This window comes from Idiotropiscis lumnitzeri, chromosome 8, assembly GCF_059441095.1.
Source record: "Idiotropiscis lumnitzeri isolate Australia: NSW breed Sydney's pygmy pipehorse chromosome 8, RoL_Ilum_1.0, whole genome shotgun sequence".
Lineage (NCBI taxonomy): Eukaryota > Metazoa > Chordata > Actinopteri > Syngnathiformes > Syngnathidae > Idiotropiscis > Idiotropiscis lumnitzeri.
In genome coordinates, this window is record NC_142398.1 from 12,927,205 (window position 1) to 12,948,760 (window position 21,556).

General features: G+C 39.0%; 2 protein-coding genes across 5 annotated transcripts in view; both read right to left on the minus strand.

Moving 5' to 3' along the window:
- The window catches only part of rhbdl3 (rhomboid, veinlet-like 3 (Drosophila)), a 38,141-nt gene extending 31,890 nt beyond the window's left edge, over positions 1 to 6,251 (minus strand). Inside the window, exons 1-3 of one of the 3 annotated variants that reach the window (XM_088303472.1) lie at positions 6,132 to 6,251; positions 5,487 to 5,942; positions 3,960 to 3,983 (exon numbers count right to left, since the gene is read on the minus strand). In XM_088303472.1, the coding sequence (XP_088159598.1) occupies positions 3,960 to 3,983; positions 5,487 to 5,606 (144 nt within the window). In that variant the 5' untranslated portion in view covers positions 5,607 to 5,942; positions 6,132 to 6,251. Of the gene's footprint in view, positions 1 to 3,959; positions 3,984 to 5,486 lie in introns of all 3 variants that reach the window. The other 2 variants (XM_088303471.1, XM_088303473.1) reach the window with 2 other exon arrangements.
- Positions 6,252 to 8,168: 1,917 nt separating this feature from the next.
- rhot1b (ras homolog family member T1) lies at positions 8,169 to 21,331 on the minus strand. 2 transcript variants are annotated; one of them, XM_088302844.1, is made up of 20 exons: positions 20,917 to 21,331; positions 19,752 to 19,810; positions 19,578 to 19,659; positions 19,137 to 19,180; positions 19,002 to 19,055; positions 18,369 to 18,421; positions 17,426 to 17,534; positions 15,891 to 15,992; positions 15,609 to 15,707; positions 15,415 to 15,523; positions 15,207 to 15,327; positions 14,584 to 14,668; positions 14,217 to 14,362; positions 13,220 to 13,320; positions 12,973 to 13,103; positions 12,749 to 12,832; positions 12,423 to 12,545; positions 12,125 to 12,327; positions 10,519 to 10,641; positions 8,169 to 9,110 (listed from the first exon to the last, which is right to left on the minus strand). In XM_088302844.1, the coding sequence occupies exons 1-20, from the start codon at positions 20,951 to 20,953 to the stop codon at positions 8,993 to 8,995; spliced, it is 1,983 nt and encodes a 660-aa protein (XP_088158970.1). In that variant the 5' UTR covers positions 20,954 to 21,331; the 3' UTR covers positions 8,169 to 8,992. The 2 variants fall into 2 exon arrangements, with proteins under 2 accessions (XP_088158970.1, XP_088158971.1); XM_088302845.1 differs by lacking the exon at positions 10,519 to 10,641 and having other exon boundaries at positions 20,917 to 21,328.
- Between the last annotated feature and the right edge of the window lie 225 nt (positions 21,332 to 21,556).

Consider the following 21,556-nt stretch of genomic DNA (forward strand, 5'->3'; position numbering starts at 1 on the left):
GTGATGCATAACAGACTGAAAAACAGGAATCAGGAACTTTGAGCCTATTATGGTACCCCATTCAAGTTTTTATAAAGTCCTTCCTACATTTGTGATGTTATGACGAAATATGTTGAGTTTTAGTGGGATTAATAATTTTTATAACATTTTGAGTTGCTTGGAAGGAACGGATTAAATGATCTCGTCATTAGGGTGTCTACCTTGTGAGAAAATATTGCATTTGCAGTTTATTAATAACATTCCGTCCGTCCGTCTGTGTTCAGCTCACATTCAAACGTCCGACATGCAGACGGAAGCATATATGAAGTCACAAAATCCTCTCCGGGGAAACAGAAAACACAATGGAAGACAAACAGCACAACACAACACTTAAGACTCCTGAACCAGTGATTCTAAAATGCACACATTCATGTCTATCGTCAGAAAAAAGTGATATGACAGTATATAAGAAGAAGGTTAAAAGCAGCTAATTCTGACTTGCCTCTCCCGCAGAAACATTTCAGACAGGAATGTGCTCTCCACCTGACACCCACAGGACCTCAGATTTGATTGAACATTTTATTTTAACCAAATTGATCTATCTTTATGATCAATTGTGCCATGTGACAAGTTTGTTAGCTCTAAAGACTAAGAGGGTACAGAAGACAAATGGGCTAGAAACCTTCTATTCTGAAATGAACAACAGCCTTTTTTTTTTTTTGTTTTGTTTAGACTGTTTCGGGACTCCAATTGTTAATGTACATGATCATATGAAGCACACGGAAGCCTTGAGTCAATATCAGACCAAGGAAATTGCTGCAAGCAGGAACAAACGGGACTTTCACCCCCTTTTTTTATGTCAAAACTTAAAAATGAAAACTTTGCCTAAATTAAATACTGTAGGAAAAAACCGGTTGGCAATTTAGCAGTCCCCATTTTTTTAGATACTTGCTTCCGATTAGGGCTAGTTTTGGTGAATTCCGTAGCAGGAGTTTGTCACCGCAAAAGATGTGGAATTTGCAACAAAAAGCCCGCTGAAAAACCAAACTGGCACATTTTGTGTTCAATTTCAGACATGGGTCCATGAGACATTTGTCTATGTCATGTTATGGGAAAAAATGTCCACCAAAGTTTGTGAATTTCATGTCCATCGGTCTTAAATATGTTTTTATTGAAATTTACCCAAGTGAATTTTTGGGGGTCATCTTGGTGAGCCCTTACATACACACTGAGGACTCTAAAAGAAAATTCACACAATTACAAAAGGGCCTACAGTTAGCAGACATCAGATAAAAAATAAAAAAATAAAAAGCTTGAGCCAACAGAAGAACTAATCGCATTTTTTTTCTGCATAATGGTCAAGTTTCACCTCACTAGGCATCAAAGGAAACACCTCATCGGCAGAATCACCATGGCACTGTTTTTGTCATACCAGAAATTAGCCTTCTAACGATCAAACGTATGGACTAGCTGACCTATTGGATGATCTATCCATCAGATTTGACACTCCTTACTGGATGACCAAATAAAATTTAGGGCCGTTGTCAGCTCAAAAAACCCTGACATGTAATGATATAAGAAAACTAAAATGCATGCCGTTTGAATAATTCACAGAAAAAAAGTGTTTGTTTCTACTGATCAGAATGGGGCCACCCCAATTTAATTTGAGTCAGGAAAAACCTTGTCGCATCATGTCAAATTTGATTGAACTCCTTCCCGTTTGTATTATCTGGCATCCCTGCCACAATAGAAACACATGAGGTAGGAACCTGTCGTTGAAGAGATGCTTGCGAGGACCGCCGGGGTCATGCGCCCTCCGCTTGACAAATGAAGCAAGTCATTGTGAGACGAAGAAAAGCGCGGCGGCGCATTTGTAATCGACATGCTGCCGTTTTGACGCTTTTTCACATTGACACCCACGCTCGAGGCACATAAAGGAAGACTTAAGGCTTCATGTGTACTCACGGAACATCAACACAAGGGAACCTCTTGCCTTTCCCGTAATCCCCTGTGACCACACGTCACCCCCTCCCCTCTCCCAAAAAAAAGGCTGAGTCTGACACGAGCCTCTGACTCACCCCATTAAATCCCACATGCAGACACACAAACACTTATGTTCATGCATACAATTTCCTCCGAGAGAAAGTAGGGGGCCCCAGGGCAGGCAGGTGCTGGGGCAGCCGCCCAGAGTGGCGACTGTGAATGTATGCATTTGTGTGTGTGGTAATACGGATCCGTCCACCGTCTGTCAGCCCAACCTGCCGCTAACATCAGCTGCTCTGTGTTCTGCTCTCTTGCGATTAAAAGCAAAGTGGCCTGGCTGATGGCTGCGTGTGTGTGTGTGCGCGCCATCCTAGCTGCATTATCAGGGTCAATGACGATGACACACACAAATTCCCTACAGTGTGTGTCCCCCGCTACTGGTCGCTGCAGGAGTTTGCTGTGACAAAAGTCAAAGGCCCGGTTTCACTTTCTAGTGAGCCGGCAGGCTTTTATAAAAGGATTTAAAGCGAGCAGCGTGATGCATGATTTTAATCTAAAAATACATTTGCCTAATGAGTCTAAATGAAAACGGAGCTGACGGGAAGCTAGAGCGTCCAATCTTGACCAGCTGAGGCCCAAACACATTTGAGAAACGAGTCTAACAACGTCGCTTGGCAAACACGGGCGTTTTGCAGCGACAGTGGAACTTTTAAAGTCGAAATCGACCCAGGTTTTGGGGAAAAATGTTCTTCTAAACTTACTTTGTTGCTCAAAACACAGTTAGCAGATCTCACAAGAGCTGAATTCAGCGTGCATTTAAGTGACACGCATCACTAAATATCAAAAGCCTCTTTTACACGAAGTGCAAAAGCCAGCATGTTTTGTTTTTTTCCTTGTCGTTTTTCTGTATATGGTTATTTTCCTAAAATAATGGCCATACGTCCTTTGCCTCTTCTAAAATTGCCTATATACTCAGTTGAACAGCTCATTGATATTATTAATTATTGTTATATATGATATATTCAGCATCTGGTTCCGTTTTTTATGTTTTCTGAAAAAATGGAATGTGTCGATATATTGTAACTATATCAGGTGGTTCTGGAATGTATCTCCACAATGAACAAGGGTTTGATATATTCATCACTATAAGGTCAATTGCCAACAATGTTATGATATTTTCGGGCTATAATTTAAACCTGAGTCATAATGACAAACATTTATTTGAAAATGTTAAATTCTAACTAATTCATTCACTACTAGTCGAGTAAAAAAAAATTTTTAAAAATTTATCTTTAACGCCTTTAGCCGTCAAAGGTAGGAAACAAGTTAATACAACTCCTCTTTATTTCAATAAAATATTACGCGAATTAAAGTTTATGATATTTGGCATAATGAGGGGAATACAGGTCGGAACGAACACGGTTTTAAAAGTGGTAATTAGTTGGGGGAAATGAAATGTATAGAAAAAAAAACCAGTGTTGATTCAAGATTCATTGTGTTGTAACCCTCTTCAATTCCCATCGATACGCCAGCATCAATTTTTAATATTGCTGTCCGATGAGAACCAGTTGAGTAAACCTATAATCTCTGCCAAGTACTGTTAACGCACAGCATCGTCGTTGTCTAACGCAAAGCATGTCTCTCCAATTTTTTTTTTGATTTAAAAAAAAAAAAGAAAAAGAAATGTCTTCGTGTTTGAGATGAAAAGAAAAAAAAAACTTTGGAGTCACATGGACATACAAATTATGTTCCACCTTTGTGGTTCCACTGCAGTCCTAAAAACACGCCAGCAGTTATTTATAGACCAACCAAGTGCTTTATGTTTACATGTGTCTGAGAATCTTCAAATATCTTAACCTTGTCTGATGACTAAAAAAAATAAACACACCTTTACCTTCATCAGCTAAAACAAAACCGTGTTGCTTCAGTCACATACCGCACAGGATGACCACAAATGAGTGACGCAAACAAGAGTTGAGACGACTTGCAGTACATACCTTGTCAAACAGCTCCTTCCATTTCTGGGAAAAGAAAAGGAGAAGAGGGAATTTAGACATGGGGCTAAAGTATCGGTTTGAAAAGGATGATACTAAAAATACTATCGTAAACATGCTGTGTGCACAGCGCTATTACCTAATCATTGTGTTCACTGAGCTGCAACCAAAGATAATATGAAAGCGTATGACAACAAGGAGCTGCTCTCATTTGCCCGAGAATTGCCTCCTTCTGCCAAAACTAAATGACGTCATTTGCGGCTCCTTCCACTGTTCTGAAATACATTGGAGTGCTTTAAATACACATCCAAAGATAAATTTGAACTAAAAGTGTGACTAGCGAATATGTGATGCCAAAGATTTAAGAATGTGTTAGTGGGAATATCTTAGACCTTCATAAATCCAGCAGAGCAGTGGGAAAAGTAAAGTATTGTATTGTATGTTGATACACAGTGGTGCCTTGGGATATGACTTTAATTTGTACTTGACCATCATTGTAACTCAAAACACTCGCATCTCAAGTCATCTTTTCCTAATTGAAATGAATGAAAATTACATAAATCTGTTTCGGCCTTCCAGAAGAAAAATAAGAATAAATTGTTCTAATGTGTTTTTTTAATGACAAAAATAAAAAATAACATATTATACTTTACAAAAATTACACTAATGACATTATTGATTAAAATTTAGATTAATTCAACCTTTTTTGTCACATTTTCTCCTTCAGCATATAATGTGCTGCTCACCTGGGCTCATTATCGCACGGCCTTACAAATATACTGCACTGGAGAGTCCAAAACTCTCTCAGTTTCTCAATAAGGCAGTAATATTAGTTGTTCTTTGTAGATGATAAAGAATATATGCCAATGAGTATTGTCATACTATTTGTCTACATGAGTTGCTGCGCGTTTGTGTTCAGCTTAAAGGGTAACTAAACCGCCATATGTAGATGCAAATGTTTTTGGTTCGAAACAAACATGCATGTTTTTGGTACGTGGGAGTAAGCAGGTGCACCTAGCGAATGTATACCAAAGCAGTGACCACGTAACCGTGACATGAAATCCAACAATAAATTTTGTAAACTGTTCTATCTCTAATACACATGATCTTCAGCAGTTTGGTGAAAAATTCCCAGATACACCTGTTCTACATCGTAACCAATCTGTAGCCTTGTTGACAAATTTGGGAATCAGGATCTGTGGACGATGTCCAACTATGTGGAAGGCCAGGAAAAATATCCGAGGAGAAAGTGGTGCATATTTCTGACAGCATGCAGTACTCCATCATCGTAAAAGTTAGCTCAGCAGCACAATAGTAGTCTGCTCATAAGAATATTAGGAAAACAAATATTTACCAACCATGCATGTCTTTGGAATGTGAGAGACATGTATTTTATATATAGCATGTCTTTTAATGAAAAAATATCAGTGCACAATGACTTTCAAAACGAACAGATTCCCTATGCACCGTATTGAAAAGAGGAGAGTGTCCCAATACTTTTGTCTAGCAATAAAGTTCGCTCATACTCACGTCTTCGGGAGCCACGGGAAGGATGTCGGTGCTCTCCAACACTTCTATTTCCTCTCCCTCCGCGTTGGCCGCCACTGCCGGGGAGGAGGTGACCGTCAGCTCCCGGTTGCCTCCCGCCATCCTCTCCGGTGACCCGCGGTATCTTACCGACGACTCCGCATGGCTTTTTCCTTCCCTCCCACCCCCACTGTGCCTTCTTCCTCAGCGTCACTTTCACTTGACCACCATCGTCGTGAGGTGAGTTCAAGTGACGAGAGAAAACATCGGAGAAGAGGCTACTACCACATCCGCTGGAGAAAAAGTTGATACATCCGTGGATTTAAACAAAAATAAATTCACCAAATAAAGGAGATGAAGGGGAAACTAGGATATTCCCGCTTAGGAGAGGAGCCGGCAAGTGTCCAAGTTTGGGAAGCAGCCAGGATGCTGCGCAACAGCAGCAAGGACTCGAGGACTCTGGAAAAAATTTTTAAAATGACATCATCGAATAATAGCATCACCGAATCCCGTGTAACATTCATTGAGTTCAATACCCCGATTTTAACGAGGTTGATGCAGCAAACACTCAAGCCTTCCTTCTAAAAAATGCGTCACAATACCCTTTTCCACGTCTGCCCGCTTCGTAAGAGTGTCTGCTATCTCCACCTTGTGGAAGTCCCGCTGGGGTGGTGGTGAGAGTTGTCTGCTTCCCCGGCGTCCTCCGCTTCCGACGCCGCCACCTGGTTTAGCTCCAGGAGGCTCCCGAGCTGCGCACACGGAGGGAGGAGGAAGGAGGGAGGGGATGGGGAAAGCTTTTCTCCTCACCCCGCCACCTCCCCCCCTCCTCCCCTTTCAGAAGCTGACTGTCACTCACACGCTCGGTGAAAGTCATTTAGTCCTTTTGTGCCGTCCGTGAGGTTGTAGTGTGTTGTGAATTTCATGAAAGCAGTCGTTTTTATTTGGGGGTTGGAACGAACACCAAAACTACATCAGTCTTCCAGGAGTATTTTCCCATTTCTCTTTTATAAACGGCGTTACCAAGCACATATTTCATAATTAGAAGAAGGGGGGGAGGGTTGTCACCAAAAGTGGATTCAAAAGTTAATTGCGTCATTTAGTGAGTTTAATTGTTTGCCTGCCTGTCACTATATGATAAGTTCTGTCATTCTAAAATAAACATTGTTAACGTTAAATTGCATAATGCTCCTTTAAAAGCTCAAATGTACAAGGGAGGGGCCACACTTCCGAGTGATTTAGGGGATGTTAATTTGCCCTTCCACCTTCGAGTGTGTAGCAACAAAAAAAGTTAATGATCGGTGGTGTTCAGACAAGCAAACCATACATTAGCTGGAGACATCCCATATGCGTAATAGTGGGGTGGAATTGGGGATGTGAGGGAGCACAAAGGATGTGATAAAGATGAGCTCTTCAGTGCGTGTGGGAGTACATTAAGACATGAGTTGATTTAGCAGAGTGTAGTAATAGTAACACAATGAAGACAAATAAAGGTTTTTTTTTGGCTGTCGCACACATGGGGCAATGCATGTATATGTATGTATTTTGGATGCCCATTAACTTCAATGCACAGTTCAACTTTGCAATATAAATGAGTTTTAGTTGACAAATACTCTAATTAAATCAACTAAAAAAGGAACGTTTGATTGTATCAACCAAAAACGATCTAAACATAAGACATGAAAAAATGTCACCATTCAATGATCAAATGTGTATTTTTATAGATCACGCGGCTTTTCAACAATTCCTCTGAAGTTGTATCAATTGTTAGGATTACATGAGCCATTTGCCACAGATTGCTTTGTCGTGATGAAGTGATGGCATGTGTGAGGGTTGTGAAACCTTCTGAAATAGGCTTTAATGAGAATAACCTGGAAATGTGCTAAATTGCAGGTTCGTCTAAAAGGGAATTTAACTAAATTGACAAGGATCAAGTCTGTAAATGGGATTTTTCTGCACAATGCCGCCATCTGGTGTTAGGGAAAAACACTGCACGAGACGGCAATTTTTGTTAATTGTAGTTTGTGCAGCTACACAAGGGGTTAAATCAGCTGCAAACTAAAATCACGCTATCTATCTACAAACCCGTATACACATACATATACAAGTTCTTCTCTATGGAATGACCTTCAGTTAAAGGTTAAAAATATCGATTTGAATTGATCTTCCTTTTCATAGCATGCTATCTATTTATAAAACTTTATATCGATACTTTTGACAACATCTTTCTCACCATAAATTTACATGACTTCACGCACACACACATGCAAGCACACACATGTTTGTCTCTTCCGCCCAAATCGGCTAGAATAGTAAAGACTGATCAGTTGAGCAGAAACATTCAGACATGTTATCAAATCAGATGATTTGTATTTATTGTGAATTTTCCATATGGTGGGGCCTGGAAAATATTGCTCATCCAATTGTACCTTATGGTAAACAGTTGAACGTTACATACACACTTTGTTGAATCGTCTGCTACAATAAGTTCAGTCAAGGGTCAAGAGGGAGAAACGAAGATGTTTTCATTTTCAGCAACATTGCACATAGTAATTATGGCAAGTTATGCATGAAATGGAGTCAGAAATGATAATGAGTGGCAAGTGTATTGCAGCATAACTGCAAATTGTACAGGTCACATGTCACATCCACACACTTGACCATAAACGTCACAAAAAATAGCTTAAGTGACATGTCAGCCTGTCTAAAGGACAAGCACATATTTATTTACAGTAGGAACACCATCACTAATTAAAACATTGCATCTCTCACACGGCTTGACAAGTGCAGTCAACAGGCAAACGGAAAAAAGCTATTTATGGAACACACCCGTACATAATCGAATACGTTCCAATCAGCAGCTTCCTCTTCTATTCCTCCGATATAAATATATTACGTTTTCTTTATGCACACATTCGCAATAAACAAAGTTACACTTTGAAGTAGAAAATTAAATCTTACAAGTTTTTTTTTCTTAAGCACACTGAAAACCAGTGCATCACAAGTCAGCAATCAGGCTTCTTTGTCGATGCACAAAATGGGCAAAAGAATTGCGACACCTTGGAATAAACACAAAGAGAAAAGCAAAAGAAATAATGACGGAATACTCTCTTTGAACCTATAACAGCTTCAACTATTCTGGATTTTTTTTTTTTGTTTTTTTAAGATTTTGGAGCATGTTGATGCGTAAGCCCATTTACGATCTATGGATGCATGAAGTTGGGCAAATGTCTTGTTAATATGGAAGCCAGAAGACTTAATTGTTGATGACAACAAGACAAGAAATGTGGTGTACAAAGTGGACCTTTATAATACTTCATCTTTGCGGTATTTTGACAAAAGCATGTCACAGACATGTTGTTAAAGACACCCGAAAACTGTTTTAAAATGAATATGTCTCCTTTAAGACTTGAAAGGGCTCGAAAACACCCTTATCTGATTGACTGTCCCAATACTTTGGTACATATAATGTGTACTGTACAAGAAGGATTTGTGGGTGGTAATGAGAGGGATCACCGCGGTTTGAGAAGAACTCTGTACATTGCAAAGCCCAGCACGGCAAACACGGTGGCGCCAACACTAGCTCTCAGCCAGAAGGTGGCGCTCTTCAGGTCCGCTTGGCTCATATGTCTGTGGCAAAGACAGAGAAGCAATGGAATTGATGATGTCATTATCACAACGGTCAAAGAATAGCAATTGAAGTGTACGAACAAAGGGGGATGCGCAAAACAGGATGGCATGGAGAAAAATATACATCAGTGACATGTCAATGATAAAAGATGGTGATGAAGTGGCCACAAAAAAAGGATGAAAAAGGATCAAGGACAGTCGGTTGAAGGCTGAGCACATAAAAAGGATATCAACTTAATGACAACAAAAGGAAGAGTCCAAATAGAAACGGTTTAAACGACATGTTGGCTGGAGAATGCAAGGAAAATGTTTTAAAAAAAGAGGGCAGAAAAGGACAAAGACAATTTGATGTCTGGAGGTTCTGTTAATTTCTGGCAAAGAAAATATTTCAGATGAATAGTTACTTAATGATAGCCTCCAAGGCAGCGGTGTTTTTGTTTGTTGTGTGCAACTTCCCGTCTACACTTTTTGATACATCATTGACTTGGATTCTGCATGAATGAATAAATAAATAAATAAATAAATAAATCTACATTCCTCATTTGTACTTACAAATATGATACTATATACTATAATACTAAGTCATAAAATCATCAGAATAAAGTCCAAATATTTGACAAAAATCCTAGCTTCAAGAATGTGTGTGAAATTCAACAGGCAATTATTAAAATTAAAATTACATGTACAATTAAATTTATATTTCTGACAATTCAAAAAGGGCTCAATCTGCTAAAATTACATTTTCTCATATTAAGTCTTCATCAAAACTATACTACTTTATTCCTATAACTTAATTGTCACTGTAGTTAAACTTTACTCAACTATTTCCATTTTATTCTCAATCAAATTTGATTCTTGTAACATTACATCTTAATCCCCATATTACAACTTCATTCGTGTGACATGAGTCATGAAATATTACAACTTTAGATTATTTTTGTCCTTGACAAATATATTCCAATTCATTATATTTCCATTTAATTCATGTAACACTGAGGCAATTCTAACATTATCTAATAACAAGACATTTTTATTCTCTTATTACAACTGTATTATCATACTATGACCGTAATATTTCCAATTTGTACTTTCATAATATTACAATTAGTGTTACATTACGACTTTATTTGCATGATATTTTCACATTAGTCATGTACTACAGCTTCATTCTCATAATTGTGTCACTTTTTTTTATATATATTGCGTTTCATAATTATGGCTGCAATTTAAAATAAAACTGAACATAAAATTCATGTTCAGAAATCCATCTCTGTCAAATCTCATCAGAGAGTACGTAATCAATACATTCAGTTCTCATGTGAAGTAATTTGTTTGAAAGTTTGGAAATGAAAATAATGTGGGAAAAAAAACCATCTGAATGAGTAGAAAGAAGATCTTGGACTAGAACCTGCGGAGAACCACAGCGTGGAGTTTGGCCCTGACCGTCTGGAGCAGCTCGGAGTTGAGCAGGTTCTGACACAAGCAGAAGGTGCAGCGGTTACAAGTGCACATGCAGCGCAGTCGTGCGTGGCTGAGGAGAAACACACACGCACAGACAGACAGGCGCACGCAAGATGAAGAAGCTTTCAAGGATGCCATCATGTAGAAATCTGTTCAGAGTTGCCACCAAAAGAAGGCAATCAAAAGGTAATAATGTGAAAATATCAGCTGTGGTTACAGTCCACGAAAACGGAGATTGTTGATGCTGCCTGCACGCGAACGTGAGCACCGCTGCGCTTCAGTGGAGGAAACGCAATAGTGCCGCATGGCAGCCAAGTGTACTGATGCGTTAAGTGAGTGGAGTCAAGTGAGTGCCGCCGCAAAGTGGTGAAACATCCAGCGCGACAAGCCCTAACAGACAATCTTTGTCTGACTCCTGGTGCGCACACCAGAGCAAGATGTTGAATGTTAAGTCAGTCTTAAAAAAGGTGCTTTCGGCTCCAGGGCTGTCCACGACTGCATTTTTGTGAATACAAGTGTCAGGTTCTTTAGAGAAACACACAAGTTAAAACACTGAGGGAAAGTGTAACTGGAAAAAAATGGAGGAAAGAAAAAAAATAAGGAAGGGAAAAAAATCAATGAAAAAAAGGACAGAAGAAAGGAAGGTTGGAAAGATATGAAGCTAGGAATTAAACAGAAAATGAAAGAGAAATGAAGGAAGAAAGTACTGAATGAGAGAAATTAAGCAAGGATGAAACAAGTAATGAGAGAAAGAGGAAGGATAGTAAAAATTGAGAGCAGGAAGAAGAAAAGCAAGGCGAAGGGGAAAAAGAATAAATGATGAAAGCAAGAGAAAGGAATGAATGAATGAAACAAGGGAAGAAATAAGGAAGGATAGAGAAAGAAAGGAAAAGTCAGTCAGAAAAAATGAAAGAAAATAATGAAAGAAAGAGTATGCTACAAACAGGATGTAAAGAAAGAAAAGGGAAGGAAATAAAGAAATGGAGAAAGGAATAACAAGGAAAGAAAGACAAAGAGGAAGGAATGACAGAAAAAACAAACTGGAAAGGATGCAAGAGAAAAAGGACAAGGAAAGAATGAAAGGAAGAAAGAACATTAGAAAAGACGAATGGAGGGAAAATGAATACAATAAACAAAAGGAAATAAGAAATTATTATAAAGGGAAAGAAAGGAAGGAAAACTGAACAATCAAATAAAAGAAAGACAGGAATGAAAAGGAAGACACGCAAGTCACCACAGTCACTAATTCAGTGCAACAACTAAGTTGAAAGAGAATGAAGGGATGAAGGGAGAATAACGAAATAAATGAAAAAAAATGAATAAAACAGAAAGGGCAGGAACGTATTAAATAAATCAAAGTAAAATAAAGGAAGGAATGAAAGAATGAAGAAAAAGACAGGTCGGTAGCAGACTTAATAATGGGCAATATTTCCTCATTTGTTGTGAGGGCCATTTAATTACTTCAACTGCAGAGAGTTATTCATCTGACTGTGAGATGTGAATACATTGTTGAGCCACAATTCGACACGCGTTGGTGATGTGGGCAAACTTACGGATACATGGCCATCGTGCTGAGTTTGGTGTAGATGTCTCTGCCAGGCGCTCCTGCAGTGTTACAAGTGAACGACTGCGGGGGAGGCATTTTGTGCCTCCGACAGAACTCCAGAGGGCTGCAACCGTAGAACTGTTTGGTCTCGGGCAGGTCCGACTTGGCCGCTATCATCATACACGGGATTTTGCAGTCCATGAAGTATTGCTAAGAAAGCAAGGGTGACATTCCCTCATTTCGACGATCAAATCAGGGATTCGTTAATTTATTTATTTTAAGAGCGACTGGCTTGGGAATTGTACCTTGAAGACTTTGGCGCAGTAATCGAAGGAGTACGGGTTGCTGACGTCATACACCAAGCAGATGATGTCACAGGCCAGGTCGGCGTCAGAAAGGTAATCCAAGTCAGGGAACACTTCATGAAGCTGAGAAGAACACGAACAAAATGCTGACTTTGGTCTTATTTGTTGGAAACAGAAATGCACAGCCGATAGCAGGGGTGGCCGAAGTATGGCCCAGGGACTAAATACTGCTCGATTCATTCTTTTATCTGGCCCGACGTGTATTTACATCATGAGACCAGGTAAAAACCTTCCATGTCCAAATGTTTCAATTTCGGGACACTTACTAGAAGGTATTTCTCCTGACCGTAAACAAAGGTCGTGCTGATGGCATAGTAGGATTTATGTTCCGCCTTAATCATTTGCTGGTTCTGAAACAACAAGAATCACATAAATCAGGAAATAAGTACGTGAGGGAAACAGATTATATTATATCATTAGGTAAAGTTTAGCCACAGTGACAAATGCCTTCTTTATTTATTTTTTATGGCTGATACATTTTGTGGTTTACCGTCAGGTTTCTCCCCAAAAAGGCTTGGAGGAAGCCGCTCTTCCCACTGCCAACATCTCCAAAGACGTTGCAGCGGAAGACGCCGCGTTGCGTCTGCTTCTTCTGCAAGTCAATCTTCTTATCCCTGGTCACTGGGGGGCAAAAGTCAAAGGATTAGTTGGGAACTGTTCCGTGCACGTCACATGCCCGCAAATCTCAACAGGGCACAGCAGAAAAAAATAAATACAAAGACGTGTTTCTAGCTTACCTGTTATCCCTGCCGCTTGCGATTCTTGCTCAGCAATGATTGAATAACCAAGGTAGCCCAGATACTCCAGGCAACGTTGCACATCCAGATAAGTCGTTAACCTGGACCCATAAATAAACAAATAAATAAATAAATAAGAATGTTACCAATTACAGAAATCCAATATACTTTAAAAAGCATAAAAAATCTAACAAAATATGTGGCTTGTGCTAATAAAAAATAAATAAATCTGAATTTAGACATTTTAGATAAGTTAATTAAAAAAATAATAATCAATCGGAAAAAATTGTGTTAAATACTTCAATTTAAAATAAAAAGGAAAGAAATAAAATTACTTCCCAGAGAAATAATATAAAAGCACTATCAAAATGAAGTAAAATAGATTTTAGCTAATTAAAACTAACTTGAAATACAAGTCAATTAAAAATAAGTAAATTTGAGTGAATAAGTGAACATGAAGATAAAAAATAGCTAAATCTTCAAACATTAAGAGAATAATTATAAAAGGATGATACGTATATTTTTTATTGTCATTTTTTTATGAATACAGAAAAAAAATATTTAAAATAAGAGACTGTTTTGACATTAGAAAGGTGGTGAGCAAACTTTTGTGTTCAAGGGCAAAATTTGATTTTAAATTGGACAGATGGGCCCATATATGAGTTAAAAAACAAAAGTTTAAATTAAGTAATTCACTCATTTCTTTTACTTATTTAGGATGAATTAAACTATAGTTAATTAACCAATTATTCACCAAAAGATGTACAGTATATGTTTTTTTTTAAATGATATTTTTGTATTTTACAAATCAAATACTAGAAAATGAAGAAATGTATTAAAAACACATTTTAAGAAAAATACAATTAAATCAATGCAACAAATATTACAAAACACATGTAAAATGTTCATTGTGTCGGTTTAAAGAACGGAGCGGGCGTCATTTGTGTGTGCCATAATTTGCCCACCCCAGTTTTAGAAAAAAAATGAGGCCACTCACGTCCACTGTGAGAGATAACCCTGGTAGGTGATCCAGCCCTGCTCGTTGGTGCACACTGTGTTGTTGACGTCAGGACCCCAGGGCATGTAGGGAAAAACATCAAACAGGTCCCTCAGCTCTTCTGGCGACAAGGCACAGTCACGGTCCTGACATAACACACAGCGCAGCACGTGATACACTTTCACTGTCGCACTTTCCTCCTCTAAGCTCACTGCTAATTCTCCTGTCAAGTGAAATGAAGCCTTAGCAGGGGGTCAGCACTGGCTGGCTTCAGAAGGTGGGGGAGCAATTGGGTTATGGATAGTAATTCAGACTGAGCAGCTTTTCAGATTTGAAAGAACATGCAGCCAAACGTCAGGGATTATACCTTGTCATGTTTGTCGAAGACGCTCTGTAAGAAGAGGTAGGCTGTGTGGTTGAGCTCTGTAGTGCAGTCAGGGGGAACTTTCAGCCTGGAACGTCACGATGAAAAACAACAGTCAAAGAACCAAGCACTGCAGGGGAAGTTATTTGGTTCAGAAGCATAATGTAGGTCAAAGCTCACCCCTACAGCACATTCACCAAAAGAGAGCGCCTTGTACATTTAATCAAATAGTGACATTAATTAGAGTTCATTGTTATAATATTGTTAAAAGTACTTGTCTGAAACTAAATTGACTCACAATTTTAATGCATTGTAATGTGTAAAATACAAAAATCGCAATTTGAATCGCAATCACAACATCGCAATTAGTTTTTTATTTTTTTCAAAAATTGTGCAGCTCTACAATAAACCTCTCATTGATGGTTTGAGTTTCACAAACTCACCTATGTTTTTTTTTTTTGGGGAGTGGGGTCTATTTATAACACTATGAGATGCCACAAGATGGCACCACAGTAATCTGTAATCAATTTAGGAATGAATTCAAACACTAGAAAAGTGGTCATAATGTAGAAATTAATGTAGTAGTCCCCTTTCATGACGATAATGTCAGCATGAACAAGACATACGGAGGGAAGAGGTAGTCCTGATTGAGCTCCAGGTCGTCGTCGTACCCGAACCGCCTCAGCACCGTCCATGTTGTTTCATGACGACCTCGCTGGATGAACAGTGTGTGGAGGAACAGGAAGCCTAGCGAGAGAATACAAAGAAGCAACAGTTCATGTTAAGACTAAATACATGTATAACTTCAAGTGCGCATGTTTTAAGAAGACCAACCTTTTAGAGTGAGTCCATTTTCACACACCCCGTCAATCAAATTCTTCCTCACAACATTTTTCACATCCTCCAGTGCCTGCGGCTCCAGTGGCATGTTGAAACATGTTCTCTTGGTGGGCGCAAAATAAAATTTGTTCATTCTCATTGTTTAATCTTTTTGGAAAGATTTCATTTTCAATGATAAGGGGGATTACCTGGAAGAAGTTGAGCTCACCATCATTGAGAATACCATTGTTGTCCAAGTCGGACACTTTGAAGATTTGCGTTAACGCTTTGACACAAAGTGGCTTCATCTGGGAAAAAAACATTACTTGTTGGAAATGTGCATTGTTGCTATGCTTTTCGGTGAAGATGGTGATTTTTTATTGTTACAGGGTGATAAATGTGTAACAATGAAAGAACATCCGACATGACGCAAATCTCAATTATTACTATAAACTTCATACTGTATTTCTTCTGGCTTCTCAAATATTTACATCTTTTTTCTCTGGACAGTAGAGGGGACCGGTGGGATGGAGGACAGCCTTTTGGGCATAGTAGAAGAGCTCGGAGATATTCTTCAGATTCTTTGCTGAGCACTAGAAACAAGAAAACAAGAATGCTTTCAAGAGGGGTGCAGCACGAGTTTGCCGTAAATAAGCCTTTAAAGCCATTTGAATCATAACTGATTTGCCATGGGGGAAAGACTACAAAGTCTTAGTGAAAAGTGCAATGGAAACATTCTCTCATCCTGTGTGTGTGTGTCCACGTGTGTGCGTTTGGCACAGCCAGACAGGGTATTAAAACACAGGATCTGTCTGAGCACTATGCCCGCTCTGATTATCCCGTCTGCGAAAACACAGGTGATGACCCGTACACGGGAAGTCTTTAAGTACCATTTGTATGCTATTTAACAATGAAAAAAGTATTTGGAAGAGTAGCACTAGCTCAGTCTGTATTGTCCAGAAACCATGACAGTTGATCTTCACTATTCATGAGGATAACGATCAAGCCCAACGCGCGAATAGTTCATTTCTACAAATACTTTATGCACCCCTAAAACGGATTAAAATTGCCTACATTAGATTTTTTTTAACTACAATGTACGACTGCATAAACTTTTATTAAGTTGGCTGCAAACTGGTGATTGGGGAGTTATACGACAATATTTAGCGTTAGCATTAAGCGAGCAGACTGAAAGGTTAAGCTATGTAGCTTAAAATACACAAAGTGTTGTTTTACGCGTAGTTTCGGAGTAAACTTCAACTGATAACTGCAATTAATATCTTCAAGTCACTAGAAGAATTTTTCACCATTTACCAAAATGGCTGCTTACTCTGAAGTGAGTTGAGCTGAGTTTGTAAGTGAAGTGTACTTGTCGATGCTCCCTGGGGTGGCCTGCCAATCAAGCAGGACGAGGTTCGTGCCGAGATGTTTACGGACCCGAAATCGCTTGAAATATGCAGTGACAGCATGAACTGCTAATTGTACATGTTCAGCGTTGTTCTGCTGAGTTGATGCTGTTATGGATTTCACGGGTTTTTATGCCGGGTTTAGTCCGAGTTGGCGAAACGATAGCGAACCAAAGCACCCTCAGCTGATTGGGTATCCCAAATCTTACACGGTTGCTGTTATAGTTGTGATATGATGAGCAAGTCAGGGAGCAGGGAGGGAAATGGAGATACAGAGAATGTGTATACGACAAGCGAAATGCAGAAGGTTGAGCAGACCGCTTAATAGTTTGACGTTTTTTGGTGTGGTTACTGACAGTAATAGAAAAAAATATAAAATATTACAAAAAATATATTTTCTGACTTTTTCCCCACATTACAGAAAATCGTGAACAGGCGCGTTTTTCCTGGCACATAATATATGCTAAGTTCCAGAAAAAAAAAAAATGTGCATAGGCGAATTGAAGAATGACAAACTGTGAATGTGGGCTGGCCAAGCGTACTTTATTCTCGTGAATGAGTGACTACATTAAGGCAATAACATTAATCCACATGCCTTATTAGCAGAAATGGTATCCTACCTCGACGCACGTCTCGATCTCGCTGTACTGGTTCATAATGGGCAGGATGGTCTCCATGCTACTATGCTCCACCAGGTCGGACTTGTTTCCCACCAGGATGAGAGGAACTCTGGACATACAGTAACATACATTTTAAAGCGCACGTATTATGGAACGTTGACTTTTCATATGCTTATATACAAACAGTTGGTCTGTCTTGTTTTTTTTGTAGTCTCTGGAATACTTGCCCATCTATCAAGTGTAAAGTTAAACAACCAAGTAAATCTTTTGTCATAGCCTAATTCTGAAAATGTTTGTGAGGTTACCACTGGTGTACCTAATTTAAAGATGTCCGTGTGCCACATAGACACGGTACAGTAGTGTATGAGGTGTCATCCATAGAAATGCTTTTGTCTTTATGGGGGATAGAAGCCCCTGTAGTTGCAAGACTCATGCTCGGGTCCCGGTTGTCATGGTAACAATAGGCTCACTTGCAGGAACTGGCTAATTTCAGAAAGACATGAAATAGGATGTGTGTTGGTGTGTGTGTGTGTATAATGTGATTCTTAATACTGATGGTATATTGACAAGAGTACTTCACAGACAAAACACCTGCACTACTTTAAATTATGGGGAAAAAGTTGAGAGAATATTTGTCCAAATCATTACATTAAGCACATTTCCACCTTGCAGGTTTACACTCACTGTCCTCAAAATTAATTAGTTCCACCTCGATGATCTATTCTAATTTGATCCAAAACAAGAGCAGCATCAAAAATGTTGCCTTTACTAAGATACTATTGCTCATGTTTTATTAAGGTCATTTAACAAAATGTTTATTCCTACTGACTTACCTTGCATTTCATAGTAAGAGTTTTTAACCAAACAAAGTACTGTGTAAGAGAGGCAATATATCTGAAATACCTCAAGTAGCGCACTTTTAAAAAGTAGACAAAATACGCACCGACTATCCTTGTCAGTGTTGTCAAGAATGAGGGGAATCCAGTAGCTGGTCACCTAAAGAAGAAAACAAAAAAAGGTACCTGGATCAATGCCATTTCCAAATAATTAGCATCCATCCATCCATTTCCTATAGCGCTTGTCCTCATTAGTGTCACATTTGGGCAGGGGAGCCTACCTCAGCTGACTTTTGGTGAGGGTCCAAAATGCTACTTTTACTCTATTATATTAAGCTACATTCCACTCACTACTTTTATTTGCATTATTGCCTGCACGAACTCTTTGTTTTAGATTGTCAGAGAACTTATGCCTCGGGCACGGTCACATAACTGTATCGTCTAACCAGGCAGTCACATGACCTCACGCAAAGTCTCTGAAGCCCCAAGTTTTTAAAGTGATTAGTTCATGTGAACCATGTCAGAAATAACAGCTTGCTACTTGTAGTCAGAAAAGGTACAACCCGCCCAGACATATTTTGTCTGCCTAAAAAATTTCAGCCTACAAACACTCCACTTCAAATTTGAAAAAAAACATGTTGCTGTTTTCTCTTCCGAGCGAGTCTATGCGCAGAAGTATTAGCTGGCAGAACCCAGCTAATAGCATCATGATCTTTATTATTACTCAGATCAAAATTTACCTTCTCTATCGACGTCTTATTGTTGACAGAGTACACAATGCAAATCACATTTGCCTATAGGAAAAGAGACAGGACAGCCAGTAAGTCAGCACAATATTTAACATTGGCCTTACAAGATAACAACCTGATACAGACCTTTGAGATCTCTTGGAACAACTGCTCATCTGTTTGCTCAGCCTCTGCCCATGGAAGACAATGATATGATGAATGATAAAACATAGAACCAGAAAGGAAATTTCATAACAGCCTGCTTGCTCGGATTAATTCAATTCATACATTAATTTCACAAGCAGATTCTAATGTACTGTAGATAGCATGTAGCTGAATGATCATTAAAAATAAGAGATTTAGCAACAAATTTACAGCTTTTTGTTCCTTCTTCGTTACAGGCTCTAAATAGTGAGTTGTTAGACTACTTAATCTGCTATACTGTGTTTTTTTTTTGGTTTTTGTTTTTTTTTTTACACATGCGTGAGAGGTCGATCAAATGCTACTGAAAACATTGCCTGTGTAGTCCATGAAGGTTTTTATGCCAGGTTACACAATATAAACACATGTTCCTTGGCTTTCAATTACCTGAATAGTCCACAATGTGTGTAGGAACTCTCTCGGGGGTGACATCTGCGGGTATGGTTATCTCCTCAGCTCGGTAAGGAACCTGACAGAACACATTCACGTCACTTCAGTAGTGAGGCTCATCTCTTCCCACCGCTCTGTGAAGTGGCAACAAGGACAGTGATTTATCCCTACCACAGTTGGGAACTCCTCGCTGACCAGGGACATGATGAGGGACGTCTTTCCCACCTTGGCTGTGAATCAAATAATATGAGTGAGGATTAAGTAGTCAATGATTAGTAGCATTAAATTCAAAGGTTCATGCACACTGAACAAAAAGGGCCATAACCTATTGTGAGTCTTCAGTCCATATAGTTTAAAGCCTCGGGTAAAAATGGAGGTACAATATAAAATGGCTGCTATATGTTCTTACATTAAACTGAAAGTATTCACTTCAGTTACATCTTGATTATCCATTCATTCATTTTCTACAGCGCTTATAGAGACAACCTACCAGTGACAAACACATTCCAAACTATGGATAATTTAGTCAACAATGAACCGAACCTGCATGTTTTCGGAATGTGGCAGAAAATTTGAATATTTTGGGAAATGCCTCCACAAGACAACACTGAGCCAAAAATTAGTGAAAAATAGTGACAAATGTGTGCAAATTGCTATTCCACCAGGTTACTTTTTGTGAGACATATTACAGTAGTTCCTTTTATAATTGTAATTATGAGGAAGGACATTCATGCAAGAACAATGAAAACATGCAAACTACACACGAGGTATGATTTAATGTAAACCCAAAAGCATGATCCTATCCATTGTGGTGGTGTGGCTAAAAACAAAATTCATAAGAAAAACGCTTTGGGATTTAATTGGCTATTGTCACTGTTCAACAAATTCATGTTCGTGGATTTTAAATGGGCTTTTTTTAAAAACACCTACACGAAATATATATATTTTTTAAATTAACTACAATAGAGTACACGAGCAACAATCAGAATGCAGTCATGATGTTTTGGAAAGCAACTTTATTAAAATCACCCACATACATGACTAAACTTTTCCATGGTCTTGCAGAGACAAATAAATAATAACATAAAAATGCTTCAGCCACGCACCAACTGTTTCAATGAAACAAGTCCTCTGTAGTACCATGGGCGAGATCATGCCCTCAAGGTTATTAATAACGTCCGGTATAAATGATACAGATATAGATGAAGATACTAGCTACTGGGATTGAATGAATGGGAAGCACATACGGAGGACAGTGAATGACATCCAGTTGTCGTACAATCAATGCAATGCAGATAATCACACAGCACTGAAATGACTGAAAAGGTACACTCACGTTCGCCAACCAGTAAGATCCTGACGTCTTTGCGCATCGTCCCCGGAGTGTCGTTCACCCACGCTACGGCCGTGCAATGTGTCACACATTTATGCTCCCGTGGGCAAGAAGGATGCTCACAGCCCAGCTAGCAGGACAGCTAGCTAGCAGCTACATTCGCATGTCACGGCGCCGACAATTAAATGCTCAACATGAGACAGAAAGCGGTTCAACAAAATATTATGCGTAACGCAAGCCGTTTGAGTTGACAAGTGAGTCGTAAGACAGAAGGCGACGAGGAGCCTCGGTAAGAGTGCAGTGCAGGGAGCTCACTTGGCTAATCTACTCTTGACAGCATTAGCAGGAGGGAGCTAGGCTGTTTGACCACGCCCCTCCGAGTCAGCTGACCTAGAAGGGGCGCGGTAGAGCACGGCGTGTCAGAATTCATTAACTTCCTATCGTGATTTAAATGGCGTTTTTCCCCCAAATAAATATAAATAAATAAATATATAAATAAATAAATAAACGAATAAATGAATAATAGATAAATAAATAAATAAAATATCATCAGTCAACCAATGGGCCAGTCTGTTGGCTCTGTTCTTTAAATGTTTTCATTATTTCAAGAGTCCGTCATGAGAAAGCGTATAAATAAGTACAC